Source organism: Pseudorca crassidens, chromosome 2 (genome assembly GCF_039906515.1).
Source record: "Pseudorca crassidens isolate mPseCra1 chromosome 2, mPseCra1.hap1, whole genome shotgun sequence".
Lineage (NCBI taxonomy): Eukaryota > Metazoa > Chordata > Mammalia > Artiodactyla > Delphinidae > Pseudorca > Pseudorca crassidens.
This window is the reverse complement of record NC_090297.1, coordinates 45,900,240-45,923,822: the sequence shown is the minus strand read 5'-3', so window position 1 is coordinate 45,923,822 and position 23,583 is coordinate 45,900,240. Positions and strand designations below refer to the sequence as shown.

The window sequence follows — 23,583 nt, the reverse complement described above, 5'->3', positions numbered from 1 at the left end:
GCCACCAGGGAAGCCCTCCTTTTTGTACTTTGCACTGACGGTGTGAATAAGGTCCACTCTTTAATAATGAGGGGCGGTGGCTCTTTTTCTAAGCCTTTTACTGTTTCCTCCTCTGGATACCCTGACCATTTCAGGATTCATTTGCAAAGCTGGATAAGGATGTGCTAAACTCAGACCAGTGGCCTGTAGACATCTCCCCCATAGCTTTCAGGTCTCCCAGTGGTCCCCAGCATAAATCACGTCCCTGATCAAGCTGGATTTCTTGCTGGACCCCGCAGGTCTCAGCCTCACCCCTAAGGTCCTGCGTTTGCCCACATGGTTCCCCTCTCCTGGGGTGTTTGCTGCTCCAGACTTTTCTCCTGCGGTCCACACCCATTCCTCCCCAACTCCCGGTGACCAGCTGCCAACCTCTGCAAGAACAGTCGTTCCCTTTTCTCAGATCTTGGAGCCATCCGGGCGTGGACAGCTAAGAAACTGACCCCCGACTCTCGGGTGGTGGGCGAGGGGTGCCAGTGGGCCCACTTACACAAATGCCTGCTGGCAGTCAGGCCCTTAGCAGCTGGCCGCTCTTGAACGTGTTCCATGACACTAAATTGTCAGCAAATAGAGTTTGAGAGGATTTTTGCTTTTGCAGGCCGATTCCCTGATCACTTATAACATGGGCTGTTGAGAGCTAGGCCTTGCTTAAGACAGCTACGCTTGCCAGCCTCAGAGTGGGGCTGGGGGCCGGGGGGGGGGCCGCATTGCATGGGATGGTTATACTTGGCCAGGTGCAAAGTCCCGAGGCTGTTCTTAATTTCAAATCATGAAAAATGACCATGGACATGATACTCACTATAGAAGCCTCAGCCACTCGTATAATTAACGTATACCATAAACATTGACTCTGCACCAGGCCCTGTGCCAGGTGCTGGGAGAGGAGAATGGAAAGGACACGGGCGCCCCACGCGTCTACAACATTGTGGGGCAGAAGTTGCCAAGGAGGGGGAGCCCTGGTTGCTGGGGGGACTCGGAAGCGAGAGGAAGACGCTGATTTTATCCCAGGACGGGCATGAGTACTCAAGTACTTGTACTCAAAATACAGACGCTCCTCAAAGGCTTGATTTACTCAACCACCCCACAGACGGTTATCAGGCATCTGGTGTAAGCAAGGCCTCATCCTAGACGGTCAAACTCAGGCAAGAGTCATGACAAGTTGTTTTTATTTTAAAAAGTCACTGTATAATAAAAATGCTACAAAACCCAGAATAAATATCTTCAAGTTACAAAAGCAAAACAGAGATCTAGAAAAGCTGCTTGCTGTAAAAAGGCAGCAGAGAGTTGTTGACAAACAGACCAGAAAGATAAATGCGTGCTTGTTTGCTTGGGTGGGGCTGGGGGTAGGGGAGCTCAAGGAGGGAGAGTTGCACCTCCCCCTTCTCCCCTTCCCCCTCCGTCCCTGCATCCCTCCAAAGCCCTCTCCACTCAGGTCCCCGTGAATCGGCCAGTGCCTTTTGCCCAGTTTTCTGTCCTTGCTCACAGGGCTACCCCAGGTCTGTGTTCCCTAATGAGCCTCTGTTATTATAAAGATGGGGGGCCCAACCTGGTGCAGCAAAAAGAGCCTTGGCTTTAGGGACATATCTGGGTTTATACCCTGGTACCACCTCACTTCTTGGCTGTGTGAATGGCGGGCACCCAACCCCCACCCCTGGTTCCCAGTTTCCCTCTGAAGTGGGGATGACAGTGTGTACTGTGCAGGGTAGGTGTGAGGACTGGGTGAGAGGGTGGATGGAGCACGTGGCCCTCCACTGGGAACTGAAGAGTCATCCCTGGGGTGATGTCCCCCTGCAGGCTGATGCCAGGTGGACTGCAAAGCCGGGACCAGGCCAGGTGAGGGCAGCTGGGAGAAACAAAGGCACGGCCTCGTGATCACCTGGGACACATCTGGCTGCATCCGTCATGCCGCTGGTGGGTACAAGAGCTAGGAATTTTGTCAACAAGCTGTCTTCGGGAGGTGAGTCTTAACAGCAGGACTGGGAGGGCCCGTGGAGATCACCGAACTGATGGAGATCTCTCTAAAGAGCAAGGACTTGAACCAAGGCATCTTGGCAGCTGACCCTGGGCTCGTGCTTCGGGCCTCAACATCCTCATCTATCCAATGGGTATGAATAATAGGCCCTGCCTTTGCCCCAGGGCTACTCTGAAACTTTTGTGAGAAGGTGGGTGGAGAAGCCCTTTGGACACTTTGAAACGTTGGCCACATGTGGGGAAGCGTCACCCCTTGTCAGTGCCACCCTGCACCCCCAGAGGCATGGAAAACTGATCCTCCACTAATTCGGGAGCCCAACAGGGCGTCCCTAAAGCGGGCAGGAGATGAGGGGCCATCTCCGCCTTTCACTTCCCCTGACCAATATTTGGCCCCTTCCAGCCCTCAAGCGCCTCCCTGCCTACCCACAGGAGAATGACCACCTCCTGCACGGAGGCCTGAAGACTGACTGCTCAATAAAAGTAATTCTACCCACAGTGTTGGCATCTTGGGAGCGGCTGGCAGGAAGCTGGGCACAGCCTGACCAGCGTTAACGGTGACATCTGGACCCAGCCCCACAGCGAGGGAGGGACTGCCCGGCACCTGCAGCCCTACTCACTCAGCCTCCCATGCAGCTCAGGCCTGGGAAGGGGTGATCCAGGCCGAGAGCTGGGGTTCTCCCAGGTGGGGAGCCGGCGCACACCGAGTGCCAGTGCGAGAGCTCCAGAAGCAAGAGGTATCCTCTTCCCTGGGGTCCAGGCTGAGGAAGGGGGAAGGAGGAACCACTTCAAAGCCCAGCCGAGGCCTGGGACCACGGCCCCCAGGCCCTGGCCCCTTCCCCATGCATGCGTCCCGGGCAGGGCGGTCACTGGGCCTCCTGGGAGGCCTGCTCCCCTGAGGGCCAGCTCCGGCAGCAGATGGCGATGGCTACGGTGGCCTCCTCGCCCGTCCTGCCTCCTGCTCCGATGTCCCGGCCTCTCACCACACACGTGTTGTCCACCGCGTAGGCCCCCAGGGCGGGCCAGGCCCCGGGGAGGGTCCCGCAGCTGGTCAGCGTCCAGCCTCCCTCGCAGGCCACGGTGACCTGCCAGGGCCAGGGAATGAAAGAAAGCGCACGTATGGCCCGGCACACTGTGAGCCAGGCCGGGAGGGCACAGGCTGGTGTCTGCCGTGCCAACACAGACTCATCTTCCCCCGACACCATGCTTCCCACAGCCCTCCCCATCCCGGCCAGCGGCAAAGCAATGCCTGGACTGCCCTCTCCGCTGCTCCCACCACGTCCAGTCCCTCAGGTCTGTGGGCTCCTCCTTCAGGCCCTAGCATCCTCCGTGCTCCTGCCCTGGCCGAGCCCCCGCCCCCCGGGCCTGGACAGTCACCGTAGCTGTCCACCTGCCTACAGCAGGCCTCCCTGCTTCTGCCCCCTTCCCTGCAGTCTTCATGGCACAGCGGCCAGAACGAACCCGCTCACACCCAGGTCAGATACCCGTTCCCCTCCCCCGACCCCAGGCTCAGAACGCTGAGTGGCTCCCAGCTCACTGGAGCAAAAACCAAAGTCCCTACTGTGGCCCTCAGGCCCCACCTGAACCCTGTCTCTGGTTCCCCCCCTCACTCAGTGCCCACCTCACTGGCCCTCTGGCTGTTCCTGGTGCTCCTTTGCCGCGGCTGTTCCCTCTGCCTGGAACACTGTTCCCTGTCCTGTCCCCCACCTTCTTAGCAAGGCCTCTCCTGAACTTCCCTCCCCATTCTCTTCCCTGCCTTACTTTTCTCCACAGCATCTTCTAAGTACTCTGTAATACTACTCATTCGTTTACTGTCATCCCACTAGAAAAGACGCCCCAGGAGAACTTGCCAGGTTTGTATCTCCACCGCCTGGAACGGTGCCTGGAATGCCTCAATACATGCTGAGCAAGTGGACCCAAGACAGCCCTTGCCCTCGAGCAATGCAGCATCCAGACCACAATCACTACAGACTTGCTCTTAAAAACCTCTCTGAGGCAGGAGAGTGGACTCCCCAGGGCTTCCTTTTAAGAAGCTCCCTGTGGCTTTTAAAAGGAGACTTAGAGAGAAGCCGTAGGGAGGCTGCAGGTCTGCACTGGCAGCTTCTGAGGGCCTCTCACGCCCCAGTCCCCCAGCGTGCCTCCCCTCTCTGCAAGCCCTTCCTCACCTCGCTGGCCCCACTAGCCTCTCCTCCACCTGCAGCGCTCAGCTCAGGTGTCCCGTCCTCTGGGTCATGGCTGAGTCATCCTCCCAGCAGATGTGTTAAGTGGATTAATCAGTGAATGTGTGTGGACTGCTTTTCTTATGCCATATTTACACATATTCTTCCGAAGCGAGGGAAGCATGCCCCAACAGCAGGTCTCACTAAGCTGGACAAAAGCAAAAACTGGCCCAGCGACACACACACGCACACACACACACGTGATGTCCACACAGCTGCAAAAGCTGCTGACAGCACCCACCCCACAAGCTACTCCCCAGATATGTGAGGGTATGGTGGTGACACAAACACTGACCCAGAAAAGCTGCACAGGATGGACACGTGCCACCCCACGCGGCGTCCGGCTCCCGTCCCAACCCCCCAAGCCCCTTCACCTTCTCTGCAGGGCCCGGGATCCCATGCTCCCTGACTTTGCACTCCAGACCCGGCGCGTGACAGCAGGAAGCGTGGATGCTGGCCTCCTTGTGGCCGACACACTGGGCGGGCTGACCCCGTGGCCTCAGCACAGGCCGCCTGGGGGTGCCAAGGTCCTCCACCTCCCAGTGGGAGCTGCAGCCTGGGGAAGAGGAGGGCCGGCTCAAACACCTGGATGCTAAGGGACCCTCTGTCTCTCCTCCCCACCCCATTCAGTCTCCATCTTTTTAGAGTCTGAGTCTGGAGCTGGGAAACACAGAAACAAGTCTCGGCAGGAAAAAGGCACTACTAGCCTGAGCGACAGGACTCTTGGGTTCTCAGCTCAACCTTGCTGCTGGCCTGCTGTGTGACCTTAGGAAAGCCATACAACCTCTCTGGGCCTCAGTGTCTCAGGGAAAACATCATCTCCTCTCCACCCCGACATGGGGAGGGGGCTCCAAGGCCTGAGATGCTAGACCAGGAAATGGTATTCCTCCCCATAACCCAGCCACCCAGGCAGAAGTTCAGGGGTGAGCTTGATGTCTCTCTGGGAGACATGGGCCTCCCTCCAGAGCTTGGGAGTCAGGCATAACCCCTGGCTACGAGACCTCAGAGGGTGTTTCTAGGCTATAGCAAGCCTCAGTTTCCCTCTGTAAAAGGAAAAGGGAGGCTGCAAGGGTGAAGTGAGGACATGCACGCGGAGCCCAGCACAGCGTCTGGCACCGGGCAAGGGCTCTGCACGTGTTAGGGTCATGGTCACTGGAATGCCCGTGTGTTAGCTGCACGGCCTTGGGGAAGTCACTCAGCATGTCAGGGTGCGGTTCCCTTCGCTGTAAAGTGGGACTCTTTTGGACGTGCTTCATAGGTAGTGGGTTCTATGACTCCGATGTCTTCGAACTGGCACGTGCCCTGCAGTTCATCTGCTGGGCGTTGCCAAAGGGGCAAGCCATCAGAACACGGTGGACTTCCCACCAAGCCAGGACCCCAATAAGATGTCCAGTGGCCTGCTGGACCTGTCCCAGCCTCTCCACCTGACTGGGCTCATCTTTCCCCTGCAAAGCCATCACCAGCTGCTCCTCCTAGAGCCAGCTCCTAACTCGTCACTCGCCCTTGTCACCCTCCTCAAACTTCAGTGGCTCCCCAGTACATACTCGATGAAGAATCAACTCCTGAACCAGTTATTCCAGGCCCACTACCTGCCCTCTCCCCAAACGCTCCCCAGGACATCCCATGCACCCTCCAAGCAGGACAGCTCAGCCCCCTCCCGATCTGAGGGGCACCATCCCTGGATCCCCCACAAGGTCCCTACCTGCGACTTCCTGCTACCTACCCAGGGCATGTTTTTGACACAAGGTGGCCCATCCACAGTTACCTATATCAGAGAATGGATTCTAAAGCAATGGATGATAACCAGGATAGCTAGGACTTATGTTGTCCTAGCACCAAGCTAAATGCTTAGCACCCATCATCCTCATTCTATTGCTGAGGTACAGAGAAGTTAAGTAACTTGCATAGGTCACACAGCGGACGACTGGCAGAGCCAGGATTAAACCAAGGTCAGCTCCACTTTCGGATCCACTCCCTAAACTGCCCCTCATGCAATGCACTGCCTGTGGGGAAATGCCTACGATGCCCCAGCCCTGGTGCTCTAGGTGTTACTCATTTCATAGCAACCCAGTGAAGCAGGAACTGCCGCCGCCCCTCTTAGGGAGGAGGAGGCTGAGACGGAGACAGATGAGGTGCTTGCCCAGGGTCACAGGGATGGGAAGGGTAGCACTGGCCTTCACACCAGGCCATCGGGCTCCAACGTGGGACCAGCCGGGTGGGGGCAGGTGCACCAGGAGCCAGAGACGCCTCCTCACCCCGGGGTGGGCCCAGCCGCCTACCTGTGAGGACTTGGCCCCGCTGGGGGCAGCGGGCCTGGGTCTGCACTCCGGCTCCAGCTGGCGGAGCCGTGTGGACACGGCAGTTGGCCCGGGGCAGCAGGCAGCACCTGGCAACTGCGTAGACACCCTCACCCCCAAACGCGTTGTGGGCCAGGCAGACGCGCCTGCCCCCTCGGGCCTGAGAGCCAAAGACAGAAAGAGGAACCTGCTTTAGAAAAGGCTTCGAAACACAGGATGAGGGGGGCTGGAGGGAGCTGACTCGGGCGCCTGGTCCCAGCCCCCTGAAACGTCTCCGATGGCCTCGCGAGGGGCCAGCCGGCCCCTGAGGACAAGGAGCTCGCTTCCACCCAAGGCAGACGGTTCCGCAGATGGGCAGTTCTGGGTGTTATAAAGTTCTTCTGGACACTGAGAGTGACTTCAAAATGTAGATACAGGGGGCTGCCCTGGTGGCGCAGTGGTTGAGAGTCCGCCTGCCGATGCAGGGGACATGGGTTCGTGCCCCGGTGCGGGAGGATCCCACATGCCGCGGAGCGGCTGGGCCCGTGAGCCATGGCCGCTGAGCCTGTGCGTCCCTGTGCTCCGCAACGGGAGAGGCCACAACAGTGAGAGGCCCGCGTACCGCGCGCAAAAAAAAAAAATGCAGATACAGGGAAACCTAAGACTCCAGAGCATGGACCTGGCCTGCTCAGCCCTGACCCACTCTCAGCCTCTCCCACGTGCACTCACGTGCAGGAGGGCACACAGTCAAGCACACTCCCAGACACCGGCTCCCAGACAGAAACGCCTGCCCGCCCCTTGTCCTCCTGGCCTAGGCACTGCCCTTCCACCAAAACCCTGCAGCCAGATGGCATCTCCGCCAGGCTCTGCAGCCTTCCCATCAAGTCCCCCTTCTGCTGCTTTGAGATTTCTCAACTGCCAGAACCGTGGAACATCTGAGTGAAAAGGGCCCTGGAGACCACTGCGTCCAGAGGCAGCGAATCCCTGGCATACGTCTGGCCCTCCCCTCCCACGAGGCGGGCACGGGAATCCATCCAGTCTCATCCTGCAGAGTCTCCCGGGAACCCTCCGTGTGCCTCCCTCTTGCAGCACCCAAACCGCGTGACTGAGATACGCCCCGTTCGGCTTTAACTTGCAGACGGGCGCTGGAGTTCAGGGGAGGATGGGGCTGAGGCAGATCTGGGCCTGGAAGCGAGAACCCCACTTCACGCTCCGACGGGAGGGTACAGGTCACCTCAATGCGCTCGCCCCGCCGCTTCCCGCTCCTGGAGAAGCTAGAGCAGCCCAGCAGCTCCTCAGGGGCAGCACAGCGGGCCTCGGCCGTGGCCATCCGCGTGGGCCCCGAGTGCGCCGACCACACGGTCCTGCAGAACAGCTGCCCACCTGCAACGAGGCCCTGGGGTGAGGAGGGGTGGCTGGGGAGGGAGCCTCCGTCAGGGCTCTGCTCACAGAGGGCTCCAGATCTTTGGCTCCTGGTGGGGGAGAGGGGCCTTAAGGAATGTGATCCATTCTCCCATTAAAACAGGTCACGAAAGCCTTTGCAAAGCCCCTTTGGAGCCCGTCCTACTCAATCTCCCCCAGTGTCTAGGAGCTGGTGGCCGAATCCTCCCTCCACAGATGGGGGAGGGACAAGGTTGCCCAGGCCACACAGATGCCCTGAGACCTCCCAAGCCCCAGTCTGGATTCTGCCCGCCCTGCCCTCCTGCTGACCTGCTCCATAGGTGCTGGGGGGTAGTGTAGCCACCAGGTTGGGGGTCAGCACCCGCTGGTCCTCGGGGAACCAGGCCTCATTGATGACGTCTTTGGCAGAGAAACGGATCAGCCTCTGCCTCAGTTCAGCCAGGGGGAGCTCCGGCTCGGCGGTCAGCATCCTAGTCACAATGCCTGGTCGTGGGGCAGGCGGTGAGAGATGGTGGTGGCCTGGCCCTCCTTCCCGACCTGGGACTCCTCTCCTGGTGCACACATGAGCGTGCGCACACACACAGACACACCAAGCTGTTCTTTAGAAGTTAAACCACCTGCGATCCCGTGCTAAAAGATGGCCAGAGCAAGACTTACATCCTGCTCTCGCACCTCCGAGCCTTGGCGATGGCTGTTTTGTTTGCCAGGTAAACTCTTATTCATCCACCAAACCCCAGATGAAACGGCCCTCCTCCAGGAAGTCTTCCCTGACCTTTAGCCTGGTCAGGCGCCTCTCCCTTCCACACAGCCCTGGCTAACTCCGTTTGTGCACCTGCCTCCCCCATCAGACTGAGCGTCCTTGAGGGCACCATCAGTCTGACTCGTCTTTACTCCCCCATACCCAACACAGAGCCTGGCACACGTGGTCCTGGTGCAGACCCTGCCTGCCAAAGGGGCTGTCAGCATCATGATGGCTAAGGCGATGGGGCAGCTACTCACCAGCCACATGGGCGGCAGCCTGTGACGTCCCACTCTGTGATGTGAAGCAGGTGCTGCAGTCACTGGAGGCACCAATGATGTCGTCCCCTGGGGCAAAGAGGTCCACGCAGCGGCCAAAGTTGGTCCCCAGGACCCCCAGGGTCACCGGCTGGTCCTGGGCATTGGTGGCCCCAACAGTAATGACCTGGAGAGGTGAGAGAGTGGATGGCAGAGAGCGGAGTCAAGGAGAGGATGTAGGGAGACTGAGACCTTGCCAACTGGGCTGGCCAACTCCTGTATACCTGTTTGGCCCATTCAAATATCCCCTCCTGAGGGAAATCTGACTCTCCAGGCAGAGCTCTGGCACTCTCTGCCCCACCCGGCCCTGGCGCTGCCCTCTGTCCCTACCATATGCCAGGCACCATTCCCGAAGTCCCCGAGGTGCTTCCATTCTAGGGAGGGACCCAGACAGTAAACAAACAGTAAACAATGCAACACATTAGGTGGTTATAAGTGCTAAGGAGGAAAGCAGAGCCGGCAAGGTGGAGAAGACCTGCTGGGTTTAGTCTGCTTTGTGCGATTTTAAATTCGGCTGCCAGGGAAGGTTATCCATCACTGTCAGGCTCACACGTGTGCCCCCCACCTGCCCCCGACCCCAACACCCACCCCCCAGACTATGATATCTTTGAAGTGGGACGAGATTCCTTCCCCTTAGTCCCCCCAGTGCCCACACCGCCAGTAGGTGCCCTTGCATGTTAGAGGAATGGACGGGCGTTGGATCCCCTGGGTCAACCTCTGAAGCTGAGAAGCGTCATCTCTGTGCTCATGTAGCTCCCCTGGGACACACCAATGCAGGGCCTCAGGGGGCCTTGCGGGGCGGGGGGGGCCCTTACCGAGTGGACTGGGAGAGGGAGGCCGGGAGAAAGCAGAGGGAGCTATGGTGTCAATCCAGGGGACAGCAGATGGACGGAGGTGATGGGATTGGGGAGAAGGGGCCGGGGGAGTCACGAGACATTCGGAGGGAGAGGGGCCAGGGCGTGGGGTTGGAGCTGCACTGGGGGAGGGGAGAGTTGAGGCTGGCGCTGTTCATAGTCTGGGATGGTGGAGGTTCAAGCCCCTCCTCTGCCCAGGTCGGCCCTGGCAGTCTCTGACACGTCCTTCCAAAGCCAGGCCAGTTCAGGAGCACCCCCCATGAAGCCCCCAGGGGCCCCCCTGCCACCTTCCCCTCCCTTCGGGAGCACCCACCTCGGGAGCTGAGGCCGGGGAATAGAGACAGGCGTCATCCCTGAAGTTGCCGGCAGCGGCCACCAGCACTGCCCCCGTCCCGGCCAGCTGCTGGCAGGCGGCGTTGAGGGCCGGGCTGTGCCCACCCGCCAGGGGCAGCAGCACTACCAACCGGCCCGCCGGCTGGGCCAGCTGGCTCTTCCGAATAAACTCCAGGCCTGAGAGGACAAAGCCAAGGTCACCCATGAGGAGGCACGCTCCCCCTCCCCACTCCCGCCCCTGAGGCCCCCGTAAGGGTTAATTTTACATGTCGACTTGGCGAGGCTATGGGTGTTTGCTCAGACATAGGTCTAAGTGTTGCTGTGAAAGTACTTTGTGGATGTGATTAATGTTTACATCAGTACTTTGAGTAAAGCAGATTACCCTCCATAATGGGGGTGGGCCTCGTCCAATCAGTTGAAGGCCTTGAGAGACAAGATGGAGGTCCCCCAAGGAGGAAGGAAACCTGTGTGCACACTGCCTTCAGACTCAAGACGGCAGCATCAACTCCTGCCAGAATTGCCAGCCTGCCAGCCTGCCCTGCAGATTTCAGCCAGCCCCACAATATATGAGCCAGTTCCTTAAGCTAAATCGCCCATATGTGGTATATGTATGTATTTATAAATATAAATATACACACACATCCTGTTGGTTCTGTGTCTCTGGACAACCCTGACTAATACACATGGGAAGCATGTTCACAACAGCAGCACTTATAAAACCAGCCAACTCCCAAACACTTATGCGCACCAGGCTCCTTCTAAGGGCCTGACTATGGGAATTTACACAGTCCTCACAGTAACCTTACCATTATTTTCCCTTTCCGGGAAACTGAGGCACCAAGAGGATGAGTAAGATTCTCAGAGGAACAGGAAGGGCCCCCTTTGCCCTGCCTCTGACCTTCACAAGCCTCGCTGCCATCCTCTGAGGGCTGGTGTACAGTAATCCTCCCCCACCACACAGACACACACACTCCAGTGAGTCCACACTGCCCACTCGCAGCTGTGGGACCCTGCCCTCCCATGTGTGAAAGGGTGCACTGCTGCTCGGACTGTGTCAAGGATCAAAAGACTCCTCGCCCTGGAGCTAGAGCGGGGGCGGGGGGGGGGGGGGGGACTTGATAACCCTGCCCCCTCGGGGGGAGTGTCATGCCTTGACCCCGGCTGCACTCCCCTGCCCCAGAGCCGAGTGTGCAGCCTGGAGCCCAGGCCCAGTGGAGACCTGGGTTCTAACACCAGCTCTGGCCCTCACGTGCCAGGGGACCCGGACCTGACAGCTTCTCCTCTCAGGCTCCGGCTCCTGCCCCGTCAGATGGGGGTGTGGCCAGCTGACCTCTCAGAACCTTCTGGATCTGGACCTCTGGGAGGTCCCCAGGGCTGCAGCAGAGGTGGGAGTTGGGGTCCCATAGCCAGGCTCCTCTTAGGAGGAGACAGCTGCCCCTCACACCGGGAGGGGCAGAGCGGAAGTAGGAGTGGAGGTGAGGAATAAGCACGATTACAGCTGCCATTCATTAACTGTATGTATGTTTCTGTGCTTGGACTTGACACACTTTACCTCAACAATCTGCTTACAGAGGAGACCGGCGGTGACCACGAAAGTAAAAGCTACTGTTCGTGGAGCCCCTGCTCTGCTCCAGGTAACGTGCTAGGGGCCTTTCCCAAAGCGGGGACTTCTTCCCCGGAAAACCCTCCAAGCCCAGGGCGCCAGGCCTGTGGAAGGCCTTTCAGGGCACAAGCGGGCCTCCCCTCCTCTGCACACTGACCTTTGGGAATTGGCCTGCTGAGCTGAGGTCAGTGGATAAAGGGGTGGGACAGGAAGGAAGGGTCACCTGATAGGGCAGGGGATTATTGATTCTTGCCTTTAAAACCAAACATCAAAACCTGTGCTCTAGGGCTTCCCTGGTGGCACAGTGGTTAAGAATCCTCCTGCCAATGCAGGGAACACAGGTTCAAGCCCTGGTCCGGGAAGATCCCATATGCCACGGAGTAACCAAGCCCACATGCCACACCTACTGAGCCTGTGCTCTAGAGCCTGCGAGCCACAACTACTGAGCCTGCGAGCCACAACTACTGAGCCAGAGTACCACAACTACTGAAGCCCATGTGCCTAGAGCCCATGCTCTGCAACAAGAGAAGCCACCACAATGAGAAGTCCGCGCACCGCAACGAAGAGTAGTCCCCGCTCGCCGCAACTAGAGAAAGGCCGCGCGCATCAATGAAGACCCAATGCAGCCAAAAATTAATTAATTAAACAAACAAAAACCTGTGCACTAAACTGCAAAGAATTAGGGCAGAGCTCACTCACCAAGCACAAGGCAGGCACCACCAGCCCTTCCCAGCCCTTCAAAAAGGCCTATGACTACCTCTGCCAGCTCAGAGGCCAGCGTCTGACACAGGGGTCTGGGCACTTGCAGTGGGGTCAAACTCAGAGCCAGCACCTTCCCCAGCGAGGCCACTGGCTCTGGCTGTGTGACCCTGGGCAAGTCACTTCCCCTCTCTGGGCTGATTTTCTCAACTGTTTAACAGGCTCACAATACCACCCTCAGGGTATGGAGTACAAAGTCCTTTGCTCAAGGTCTGGCCACAGGAGGGACTCAGTAAGTGAGAATTCCCAGCCTCTTCTCTGTCCACAGGCCTCCCAGGGTCCTAGCTCTAAGCTGGACCTTGCCAGAGGTGACTGGATGGATGCAAGAGTCTGGAAAAAGTCTTCTGCCAGTTCCTCTACCAGGTCTACCCAACCAGGGCTCCAATCATTCACGAGGAGTGAGTCCCCCCGTGTTAAGCAGAAGATGAGGAAAGTTTGCTTAGATCACCTCGAGGGTACATCCAAATCTAAAGTAACATGGCAAGAGACGCAACTATTTTAAAAGATCTGGAAAGGGGAGCAGTGTGAAACTGTAGAAAGACCACTGACTAGGGGTCCAAGCTGCAGGACCTGCCTGGGCTGAGCCCTGCCCCTCTCTGGGCCTCAGTTTCTCCATCGGCACTCATGCCCCCTGGGGGCCCTGCCCACTCTGACACTCTGGGACTCTGCCTCTGGGGCAGAGGCTGCCTTGGTCTCGTCGGTCAGGAGTCAGTTCTCTCTGGGCTGAAGCCCCGTCCCGTGCCGGGTCTGGATGCAGAGACAGCACGCCCGGAGCCGTCACTCACCTGTGAGTGTGCTGCTCACCGTGCCCTTCCCTTGGCAGTTGAGAACACGCAGGCTGCGCAGGCTGGAGCCCTTGGCCACGCCAGCATCCCGGCCACTGACCACCCCTGCCAAGTGGGTGCCGTGGCTGTCACACTTGTTCGCCTGCTCGATCAATACAAGACCTGAGTGAGAAAGCTCATCCACCCTGTAATAATATCAGGGAGTGACCGGACAGACGTCCCCACCCACAACTGACGGCAGGGGCAGTGACAGCTGCGGAGGCCAGCGGGGGTGCGGCTGTGGCACTCCGGGGGTACCATCAACTCCAGGTCAGGGATGAGGGCCATGCTCACCTGTCTGTGGAAGCGTGTCCCATCCTCTTCGGGCACGTTCTCGAAGTCAGTGACTACCACCCTGCCCTCAATTTCCCGGTGGCCACTTTGGATACTGGTGTCTAAGAGATATACCTCCACCAGGCCACCTCCAGCTTTCCAAGGTGAGGTTTGTTCGAAAGGAAAGAATAACCGTGAGGTTAACGTAATAGTTAACACATATAAATTGTTTACCATGTCTCAGGCGCTGCTCTAAGCACCTTACATACGTCAACTCAGAAAATCCTCTCCAGCTACATACTTTTATATCTTTATATCACAAACAAGGAATGTGAGGCACAGAGAGGGTAAGTAACTGTCCAAGGTCACATAGCTGGTGATGGTGGAACCAGCAAGAGAACCAAGTAGTCTGGTTCCATAATATTAATATGAAATAACAATATGAACACTCGAAACTAACAAATACAATGGGAAAAACTATGCCAAGCCCCTACTTAAAATTTTTCACAGCTCCCCAAACCTGAGGCCACAGAACTTAAAGACAGAACAGGATTTGACAAGTAAAAGGAGAATAACAGGCCTGTATGGCCATCTGAGCAGGTCAGCTCATTTCACAGAGAGGAAACTGAGGCTCAAGGAGGATGCGTGGACCTGGGCCTCCTGGCTCCAAGCCCATGCTTTCTCCACTCCACCAGGTGCCAGGACGGCTCAACGGTGGCTGGTTCCAACTGACACAAGTTACAGCCTCAGAGAAAACAGCAGTATTGGAAGTTCACCAAAAGCCTACCACCTACACTTCATCATTTCTAGTTGGGTCAGTTCAGATTCTCCAGAGGGGAAAAGCGGCCTCAAGAGGAGTTATCACTTAGCGCGAAGGGACCTGCGAGTGGCCTCTTACAGCCTCTGAATCAGTGCAGGGAGCTCTGCGGCCTCTGGCAGGTGGGCGCCCAGTCCTGCCTGCATCCCTCCAGAGCAGGGAGCTTTCTCTCTCCCGCAGGACAGCCCCTGCCACGCCTGAGAAGCTTGGAAGGCAGCCAAGTTCTCCTTCTCATCTCTGCCCAGGAGGCCCCTGACCCTGACCCTCTTGCCTCTTCCCCGCAGGCCACACCCCTCCTGCCTCAGGGACTCTGTTCTTGTTTGTTTCTCCGCTTGGACGTGCTCCCCTTGGTGGGGCTGATGATACCCACTGTGGGGCTTGGCTGAGTGCCACTTCCTCCAGGAAGCCTTTCCTGACTCCATACTCACAGCTGTCCAGACTCCTTCGTGTTCCTACCCCATCCAGACTACCGGTGTCATGTAGCTATCTGTGTAAGCAAAGGATTAGCCTTCATGCACTAGAAGCTCTGGTGGAGTGGGGGTGGGGGGGGCGGGGCGCGGGCAGAGACCAAGTCCATCTTGTTGGTCTTTGTGTCCCCAGCACCTAGCACAGTGTCTGGAGCAGAGTGGCTACTCGAGAACTCACTGTGGCATGGAAGGAGAGGAGGGGGAGGGCTGAAATGACAGCACTCTCACTCTATACCAGACACGGCTGGAGGCTCGCTACAGAATAAAGAGCATTAACCCCAACACAGCCCCCCACATAGGACTGTCATCACCTCCCGTTTTTGCAGAGGAACCTGAGGCTCATTCAAGCTCACACAGCTTGAAAATGCTGAAGTCTGGGTTTGCGCATGGCAGTTGGCTCCAGAGCCTGTGCTCGTCATCCCTTTGCCAGGTGGCCTCTCTGTGAAGGAAGGGTCTGCTCCTGGCCGGGTGCGCCACTCTCCACTCATCTGCATGGTGCCCACTCCGCCCCACTCCGACCCAACAGCCCCCGGGGGGCCTCGTCCAGCCAAGCCCTTCTGTGACTCCTGATGGACTCCATGTTCCTGCCTTCCATCCCCCCCACCTCTCACAGCCACTGGGCGCAGGAGGAGGGTAAGGCAATCCGTGGGCATCCCAGTGGGGAAGGAAAGGATCGCACGTCTGCTTCTGGCCTGGGGGAGGGCAGTGGGTCCAACGGTCATCCCAGAAAACGTATGTCCACATTCTAACCCCTAGGACCTATGATCATGACCTTATTTGGCCAAAGGGGCTTTGCAGACGTGATTGTTAATGACCTCCAAACGAAATCATCTTGGATTTCCCGATGGGCCTTAAATCCATTGATGTGTCCTCATAAAAAAACAGAAGAGGAGAGATACACAGAGAAGATCCTATGAAGGAGGCATGGACAGGAGTGATGCAGCCATAGCTGAGGAACGCTGCGGCCACCAGAAGCTGGAAGGGGCTGCTGGACCACGGCTCCCCCGGGGCAGCCCCTGCTCCACAGCTCCAGCTCCCACCTGGCAGAGAAGACACTATTCCTTCTCTTTGCCCATCAACTTGTCAGAAGCTGGAAGGGGCGAGGGAGGGTGCTCCCCTAGAGCCTTTGGGAGGAGCTTGGCCCACGGACACTTTTACTTCCGACTGGAGAGTACATTTCTATTGCTTTAAGCCACCGGGTGTGTGGTACTTCGTTAGGGCAGCCCTAGGGAACTAATTGAGGGGCTGTAGCCATCTCTCTCTCCTGCTTGGCTTGGTGTCCCCCGGAACCCCCTGCACAGCATCCCCTCCCCATTCCCCGTACTAGCTGGCTCCGGGAGGTCCCTGAGTCGCAGATGTGGAAGGTGGGGTCTCTAGGGTCTCTGCCTAGAAAGGAGCAGCCTGGGGTGGGGAAAGGCAGGCTCTTCCTGCAAAGGGCACCCCCTCCCTGGCCACAGGCTGCCCAGACCGGTCAGCACACCCTGCCTGACCAGGCCCCGCACCTCTGCCGCTGCCAACCCTGGGGTTGTTGCTCCACACTTCCTACCCATCTCCCACCCTGGCCGCGAGCCCTGGGAGGCCCCAGGTCTACCGTCTGTCACGATGACAGCAACTCAGAGCCCGCCTAGCCTTTCAGTTCCCGAAGCATTTGTACATCAACAGCCTCACAACACCCTGTGAGGACAGGATGGGGTTACTGTGCCCCTTTCACAGCCGAGGATGGGGAGGCTCCGACCCCACGTGAGCCATTAAAGGGCGGAGGCTGGACGCGCCCCAGGTCTGGCTGAGTCCTGGAGCACCCCTGCATCGTCTTTCCGCTGAGCTCCAGACCTCATGCTGCGTGTGGGCTTCTCAGGCTGAACACGGGCCAGCCAAAACCCCTGATCTCCCCAAACCAGGTGTCCTTCCCTTCTTCCCCAGCTCAATAAATGTCACCTCCACCCCCCACAAGGCCCTGCCCAAACCCAGGCCACTTTCCTTGGCCTCCCTCCTCCTGGCCAGGCCACCCCAGGCAGAGGGAAGAGTCGGGGGAGAGGCCTGGAGGGGACACACAGCGTAGCCCACGCAGGGAACCCCAGGAAGCCTAGCGATGCTGAAGGGAGGCGCAGGGCAAGGCAGGATACCAGAGACCAGCTGGGGGCGTGGCAAACAGGGCTTATCTGTCCCGTTATGGGGTCCAATCCTGTCCTCAAGGCACTGGGATCACCCAGACCTGTGGGCCTTAGGGGGTGTCAAGGTCAGGTTTACCCTCTCCCCACCTGAGTGCAGCCTGATGGGCCAAATGGCAAGAAGAGGCAAACGTGAACTTTTAGAAGGTGGGAGAGGGGCTCATTTAAAGAAACAGACTTCTGCATCGTACCTGGGGCAGAAGGAAGGCAGGGCATGGGGGCTGGATTGGGTGGAATGGGACAGAAAAGGGGTCAGCAGAGTGTACTGAGCTCTAACGCCCCTGGGAGATGAGGACCGTAGACAGGGAGGAGAGAGCGGCACGTGGCCTCCGCGGGGATGAAGAGGCGGAGGGAGGTTGGGGCCCTTACTAGGAGCGTGGTGTTCATCTGCCTGGCGCCGCGCAGGGAGAATCCGCTCTAAGTTCCACGGGATACTCTGGGCAAAGACGAAGGAGTCCTCCTCGATGTACTGGACGTGGGGCAACGTCAGGGCCTGCAGAAGGCAGAGAGGTGGGGCTCGGCTTCAAAAGCCATGTGGCTGACAGCAGCCGCAGCCACAGCCCTTCACCTACCTGATCAAGCCTGTCCCGGGTCACACGCCAGTCCCATACCTGTCCCCTCCTGGTGTGGGGTTTCCTCGCTCAGGGTGGGGAGCCCAGCACCCGCCAGCACAGAGGATGCCTTTTAGGAAGGATTCTGAATTTGACATGCCACCTGGGGAGCCAGGCAGTGCCCAGGCCCCGGGGAAGGCTGGACCTGGACTCCATGCCCAGATCATGATGCCCTCACTGGCCATTCTGTTTCCCCAAGACCGGTTCCCACCCTTCTCCACCGTGCAAGGCGTGGGGAGGCTGACCCTGCAGACTGCAGCACCCAGGCCTCCTTGCAGTGACTTCTGGTTGGGATCAGCCAGAGGGAGGCCCAGAAGGAGTTTTGGGGGATGAGAGGGTGTCTTCACTCCCTCTCTGTTTTGCTGCAAGGTTCCCACGGTGGCTGCATCCTTTGGTGACCACGGCTCCCCCGGGGCAGCCCCTGCTCCACAGCTCCAGCTCCCACCTGGCAGAGAAGACACTATTCCCTCTCCTCGCCCATCAACTTGTCAGGAAAACTCATCCCTGGGCGCCTCAGTGTCCCTGTAGGCTTCCTTAACCTGTCCACACCTCCGTTAGTTTCTGTGCTTAGCATCTGCTTAAATACTTGACGATCTCATTTAGTCCTTAAAGAACCGTTCCTGTTTTCATGCCAGCTTACAGGTTGGGGACTGAGACTCAGGGGGTGAAGAAAATTGCCCAAGGTTAGACAAACTAGTAAGGGTACGTGACCCCAGGCTGGCGTGATGCCAAAGCCCATCTCTTGAGTGCACATGTCTGTGGCCTGCAGATCAGCAGTGTCTCCCCTCTGAGAAGCTGCCTGGCCTTCGGGGCTCATGCGTGCCATCTGGCTCTGTGGGCATCTGATTCCTTCCCCCGCACTGTGCTGGGCATATCATCCCCCATTTAACTGACTGGCCATCACTTCTCAGTCTCTCTTTCTGAACTGTGAGCTCAAGGGAAAGGGCTGGTGGTCCATCCTCATGCCTGAGCACATAGTAGGTGCTCATTAAATATGGGATGAGCAGACTGATTGAAGGCATTAACTTGATGTTTCCGCTATTAGACTAAGGGATTGGACCCTGTCTAATCCATGTCATTGTCCCCACAGGACTTAACACACTGTAGTTGTTCAGCCACCGTATGCTGAATGGAATGAAACTATGCAGTGGTAGTACAGTGGAGCAAGGAGGCCTGGGCCTAGATTCTCGTTTTGCCGGTTATGTGTTGTGTGACCTCAGGCAAGACCCTGTCCTGTTCTGGGTCTCAGTGTCTGCAGGAGGCTATGAAGCACCCCAGCCACGCAGAGAATCAGTATGAAAATGGGAACCATGTGTTCTCATCAAGTTAGGAGGACAGGGGAGGGGGGCGTGTTGGGAGGAAGGGAGCAGAGGCTAAAACAAGGAAAGGGTTTTTTTTGTTTTGTTTTGTTTTTAAAGGTGCATTTGCCAAATTCTCTTCTGCCTTTTTATTAAAGCTACAAACGCTTCAAGCGGAGCCCCCTTTTGCAGGGAACCTCACCAAGAAAGGTTTTTAAGATATGCATTTAAAGCACTAGGGCCAGGATGAGGAGAAGGGAGGCCAGAAGTCCTCAACTACCCATGTCTGTTCTGCCCCTGCACCAAAGATGTGGCATCAGGGTCGGGCTGGAGGGGGAACAGCCTCCCTGTCCTACAGGAGGAACCTTCTGAATAGCATCAGTTTCAAAGGAATTTTGGATCCTTGAGTCATGTTTTAATAAAATGACTCTGGCCCCACTAATGTCATAGGGCCTTGTTCCTGTAGGGTTGTCATAGGCAGCAAGTTCACCAACACAAAGACAGCTAGAAGACAGACCCCTGGGTCTGATCCCAGCTCTGCCTCTGGCTGTCTGTGTGGTCCCTTCTGAACCTTGGTCTCCTCATCTCTCAGATGAAGATGAAGTACCATTGAGGTATGCCCAGGCTTGAAGGGTATCCTGTACCAAAGGCCAGGAGCCACTATGCTTGGTACTCAGTAAGCGCTCTGTGAACACTTGCTGCCTCCCAATGGTCAGCCATGGGCACACCCAGGACAGTGCCCTGTATGCATGAGACAGCCCAGCCCTTTCGGGAAGTGGGCCGCCCAGAGACAGAGCTCACCAGCTCCAGCAGGTCACCGCTCATCTTCACCAGGAAGCCGGGGACAAGGTCGTGGAAGACGTGCAGGATCTTGGTGAGGTAGCCGCGGTGGGCGGCCTGGGCCTGCAGGCGGCAGGCGGTGCGCTCCGTCTGCGAGCGGTGGGTCTCTTCCTTCAGCACCACCATGTAGGTGCCTGGCAGCCTCCAGGCGTCCTGGCCCCCAGTGAGGAGGAGTGATATGATGACATTAAAAAAAGAAGAAGGGTGCTGTGAGTGCTTCATCAGCAAAAGAAACTCCATAGAGTATAGGAAGTATGAAGAGAAGTCACCAAATTAGGACCCCCAAACCACATAGAAGCCAACTCTTAGCAGTAACGTAACATATACCACACTTTCATACTTGACAGTCAGGCAAAAACGGGAACCATGGGCCACAGTCAACACCAGGTTCTCGTCTGCACCCGCACCTAGCTCTCTGTGGGGCCGACCAAGGCCTGGCCACCCTTGGAGGTCCTGCCTGAAGGCCACCTCCTGCTGAAGACCTTCTTAATTACACCTCCCTTCCCCATGTCTCAATTTGAAATAATCAATTCCTCCTGGTTCTAGTACCTCCCTGACCCCCTCTGGAAGCTGTCCAAAACCATGGCCTGAATCCCAACCTCAATATTTACTGGCTATGTGGCCATGGGCAAGTCACTCAACCTCTCTGAACCTCAGATATCTCCTCTGTGGTGTGGGGAACATAATACCTATGACACAGGCCTGCTGGGAAGGCCAAGAGACATAGTTGTGTAAAGCATCTAGCAAACAGAAGGGAGGATAGAGTGAGCAAAGGCAACACTTCTCACATGGGATAAAAGACTCAAGGCCATGGTCTACAGGAGCAGATCTGTTTGCTCTTAGCTCTTATCTGCTCCCACTGCTCTCAAACAGACACAACTGTGCTCAAGAATCTTCAGTGGTTCCCCATAGCCTGACAAAGTCCAAACTCCATGCTGCCCCTTGGTCCCCGCTGCAACCTACCTCCGTAGCCTAATCTCCCACATCTCTGTACGTGCGCCAGAGTAGAATACAGTCTACAACCCCTTATCCAAAGTCTTAGGGTCAAATGGGTTTCAAGATTCAGAACTTATTTGGACTTTAGAAAGGTAGTAATAGGCAATCAGGGTGCTCAGAGGCGTCTGGAGCAGCACATTGTAATCTATGCAGCAAAATATAGGAATATAAATATTTACATCAGTGGGATAACTTATAAATAACCTCATGTCAGTTCAGGTCAGGTTACCACAAAATAAATTACAAGAAACCTTTTGGGTTTCAGAACATTTTACATTTCAGAAGGGAGATAAGGAACTGTGGACATGTGCTCCCTATTCTCCACCTCTAGCTTTCCCAGGTCTGAGCTTTTGTTCATGCTACCCCCTTCACCTAGAATAAAATTCCCCTGCCACTTTTATTTAAACTCCTATTTATGCTTCAAAGGCCCATCTAAAATGCCCTCAGCGAAATGAAAACCTAATGAATTGGGAGGACACTTTGTGCACTGGAAGGAGACTTGCCCTAGAAGCCTAGTTCTAATGCATCAGGGGGGTGAAACCCCTCTCTCTGGGTCTCAGTTTCTCATGAACAAAATAAAAGGATTGGTCTAAAATCTTTCTCTGCCTGCCAAAAATATTTTCATTACAAATTCAATCTCTACAAAATATCCATTGAAGGACTGAATAAATGAACTTCTGGAGGTTCTTGCTCCAAACTTCCGCTGGGGAAGAAGTACCCTCAAGCACCTGTTTTAATTGGTTGTCCGGCCTCTGCTTACTCACCTCTCAGGATGGGGTATTTACTACTTCTAGAATAGTTATTTGGGGGCAGTGACTTGAAACGCCCTTTCTCAACCTTGTCACAACCCATCAACATCCTTCTAGACGGTGAAAGGCTCAGGGAACAAGGAAGAAGGTGCTATGAGCTGAGTAAACTTCACTCTTCTGTGAGAGCCAGACTGAAGAAGAGAGGTCCCTCCCCTCCTGCCACTAACACAGGACACAGGCAACACTGAGGGCCTGACACCCCTCTGCACCCAGCACACTCAGGCAGGGGAGCTGGGGCAGAAGCGCAGGCCAGATGTCCATTAGCCTAGAACTTCCCCTCTGTCCCGGGAGCTGCAGTTTGGAGCAAAAAGGGCATGACTGGGAGGTCGCACTGCAGCAAGGTAAATAGCTACCTCCTACAGTGCTCTCTTCATTGGCTCACATGGTGGGGAGGTCACTCATGTGGGCAACAGAGCCCCTTTCCCTTCATTCTTCCATCTGCCCAGCACTGACTCTTCACAACAAACCCTCGGGAAGGACTGTCACCTCCCTTTTAAAGATAAGGAAAATGGAGGCTCGGAGGTTAAGTGACTTGCCAAGCACCACTCAGCTAGTGAGTGATGGAGCCAGGATTCAACCCCAGAGCTGACTCCAAGTCCGGTAACAGGACCTCAGTTGAGCCCTGGGAAGGTTACAATTGGAGGGAAACAGCAGTCCCAACCCTGTGCAGGAGCTCCCATAGCCCAGCGGCCAGGCGCTGGCCTTGATCTTCAGGAAACTCGCCCCACCCACTCTGGGCGGCGTTTGAGTGGGCTGCGGCTACCAGGCTCCTTTCCCGAGAGCACCAAACAAGCCCTTCCCAGACGAGCCCAAGGACCCCAACGGGCCTGGAGAATAACTCCGTCCCCACCCCTTCAGTTTTGTTCTTTTCTTCAGCTGAAAAAGATGCAATCCTAGAATGTGAGTTTTGTGTCATGAAGAAATTGGCTCCCGCCACTATCATTCATTCGCCCCTTCTCCCGCTCCACCCCTGTCACAGTAGCGCCGTCTCGTCCCAAGACCCCCAAGCCCACCCCCTCCCACACTCCCCACACACACTCTGCACTACCCAGATTTCCCGATCCGCGTCAGGACGCATACTAATATCTCCTCTCTGCCCGGGGCCGTTCTAAGCACGTTTCGGGCACTAGCGCCTTGACCCACCCGAGCCTCAGTGGTGAGGCACGTCCAGGATCTGAGCAGGCGATCCTGGAGGTGCTCTGCTCGTCCTACCTGGTGCCTACCAGTCTCCGAGCCCCGTGCACCTTTCCCCCGCAGAGCGCACCCCAAAGAGCCGCCGTGCCCGTTCTCCCCACCACCGCGCCCGCAGTCCCCAAGATCCGCGCCATGCCCGTCCTCGGGTGAGCAAAGCCCCCCCAACCAGTGACCTTCACTCCAGCCCCTCCCTTCCGGGGTGTGGGGTGTCACTGAGGTCAGAGAGGATATGCCCACCGCCCGGGTCCCCGCGCGGGTTCGCCCCCGACTCCCACCCCGGCGTCCGCACCTTTGCGCAGCGGTGGAAGGTGGCGGTGGCCACGTTCTGGGCCGTGTCAGCCGAGCTGTCCTCCTCCGACCGGAAGGCGAGCACCAGCTCCTCGTAGTCGCCGTCTTCGTCCTCCTGCGCGCGGGCGCCCGCGGGTCCCAGGAGCAGCAGCAGGAGCAGCAGCAGCGGCGGCCACCACGGCCGCCGGGAGCTGCCCGTACCCATCGCGGGGAGAGGAGAGGTTTGCGTCGGGCGGGGAGACCCGGGGACGGCGCGCGGGCCAGGCCCGCAGCGCCTGTGCCTCGCGGCGGGGAGCCCGATGCGAGCACGGGACTCGGGCCCCGGCGGGGACGCGCGCTGGGCCGGGCTCCAGGCCTCCCGGTTCGGGGATGCGCCGAGGAGACGCTTGCCGGCCCCGGGCCGTCTCACTGCCTGGCTCGCCCCTCCTGGCTCGGACCCGACCTGAGCCTGAGCCCGCCTGCAGCCGCGCGCGCCTCGACGCCGCGGCGGAAA

The 23,583-nt window shown here is 57.4% G+C and overlaps 1 protein-coding gene across 2 annotated transcripts; it reads right to left on the bottom strand.

Annotated features, from left to right (window-relative positions):
- Window positions 1–1,191: 1,191 nt before the first annotated feature.
- Window positions 1,192–23,413, bottom strand: PCSK9 (proprotein convertase subtilisin/kexin type 9). Of its 2 annotated transcripts, none has more exons than XM_067726304.1 (12): window positions 23,092–23,413; window positions 19,765–19,956; window positions 17,424–17,547; window positions 13,624–13,757; window positions 13,291–13,432; window positions 10,124–10,320; window positions 8,900–9,083; window positions 8,210–8,383; window positions 7,734–7,882; window positions 6,503–6,722; window positions 4,598–4,779; window positions 1,192–3,089 (listed from the first exon to the last, which is right to left on the bottom strand). In XM_067726304.1, the coding sequence occupies exons 1-12, from the start codon at window positions 23,293–23,295 to the stop codon at window positions 2,871–2,873; spliced, it is 2,121 nt and encodes a 706-aa protein (XP_067582405.1). In that variant the 5' UTR covers window positions 23,296–23,413; the 3' UTR covers window positions 1,192–2,870. The 2 variants fall into 2 exon arrangements, with proteins under 2 accessions (XP_067582405.1, XP_067582403.1); XM_067726302.1 differs by having other exon boundaries at window positions 6,503–6,680.
- Window positions 23,414–23,583: the final 170 nt, after the last annotated feature.

What these genes read in the sequence shown, in the direction of transcription:
- PCSK9 (XM_067726304.1), bottom strand. Translation starts at nt 23,295, where the DNA reads ATGGGTACGGGCAGCTCCCGGCGGCCGTGGTGGCCGCCGCTGCTGCTG. An exon ending in GGACACGCTTCCACAGACAG is followed by an intron (nt 13,433 to 13,623) that starts GTGAGCATGGCC and finishes TTGATCGAGCAG; the next exon opens with GCGAACAAGTGTGACAGCCA. An exon ending in CCCCAGCACCTATGGAGCAG is followed by an intron (nt 7,883 to 8,209) that starts GTCAGCAGGAGG and finishes GCCTCGTTGCAG; the next exon opens with GTGGGCAGCTGTTCTGCAGG.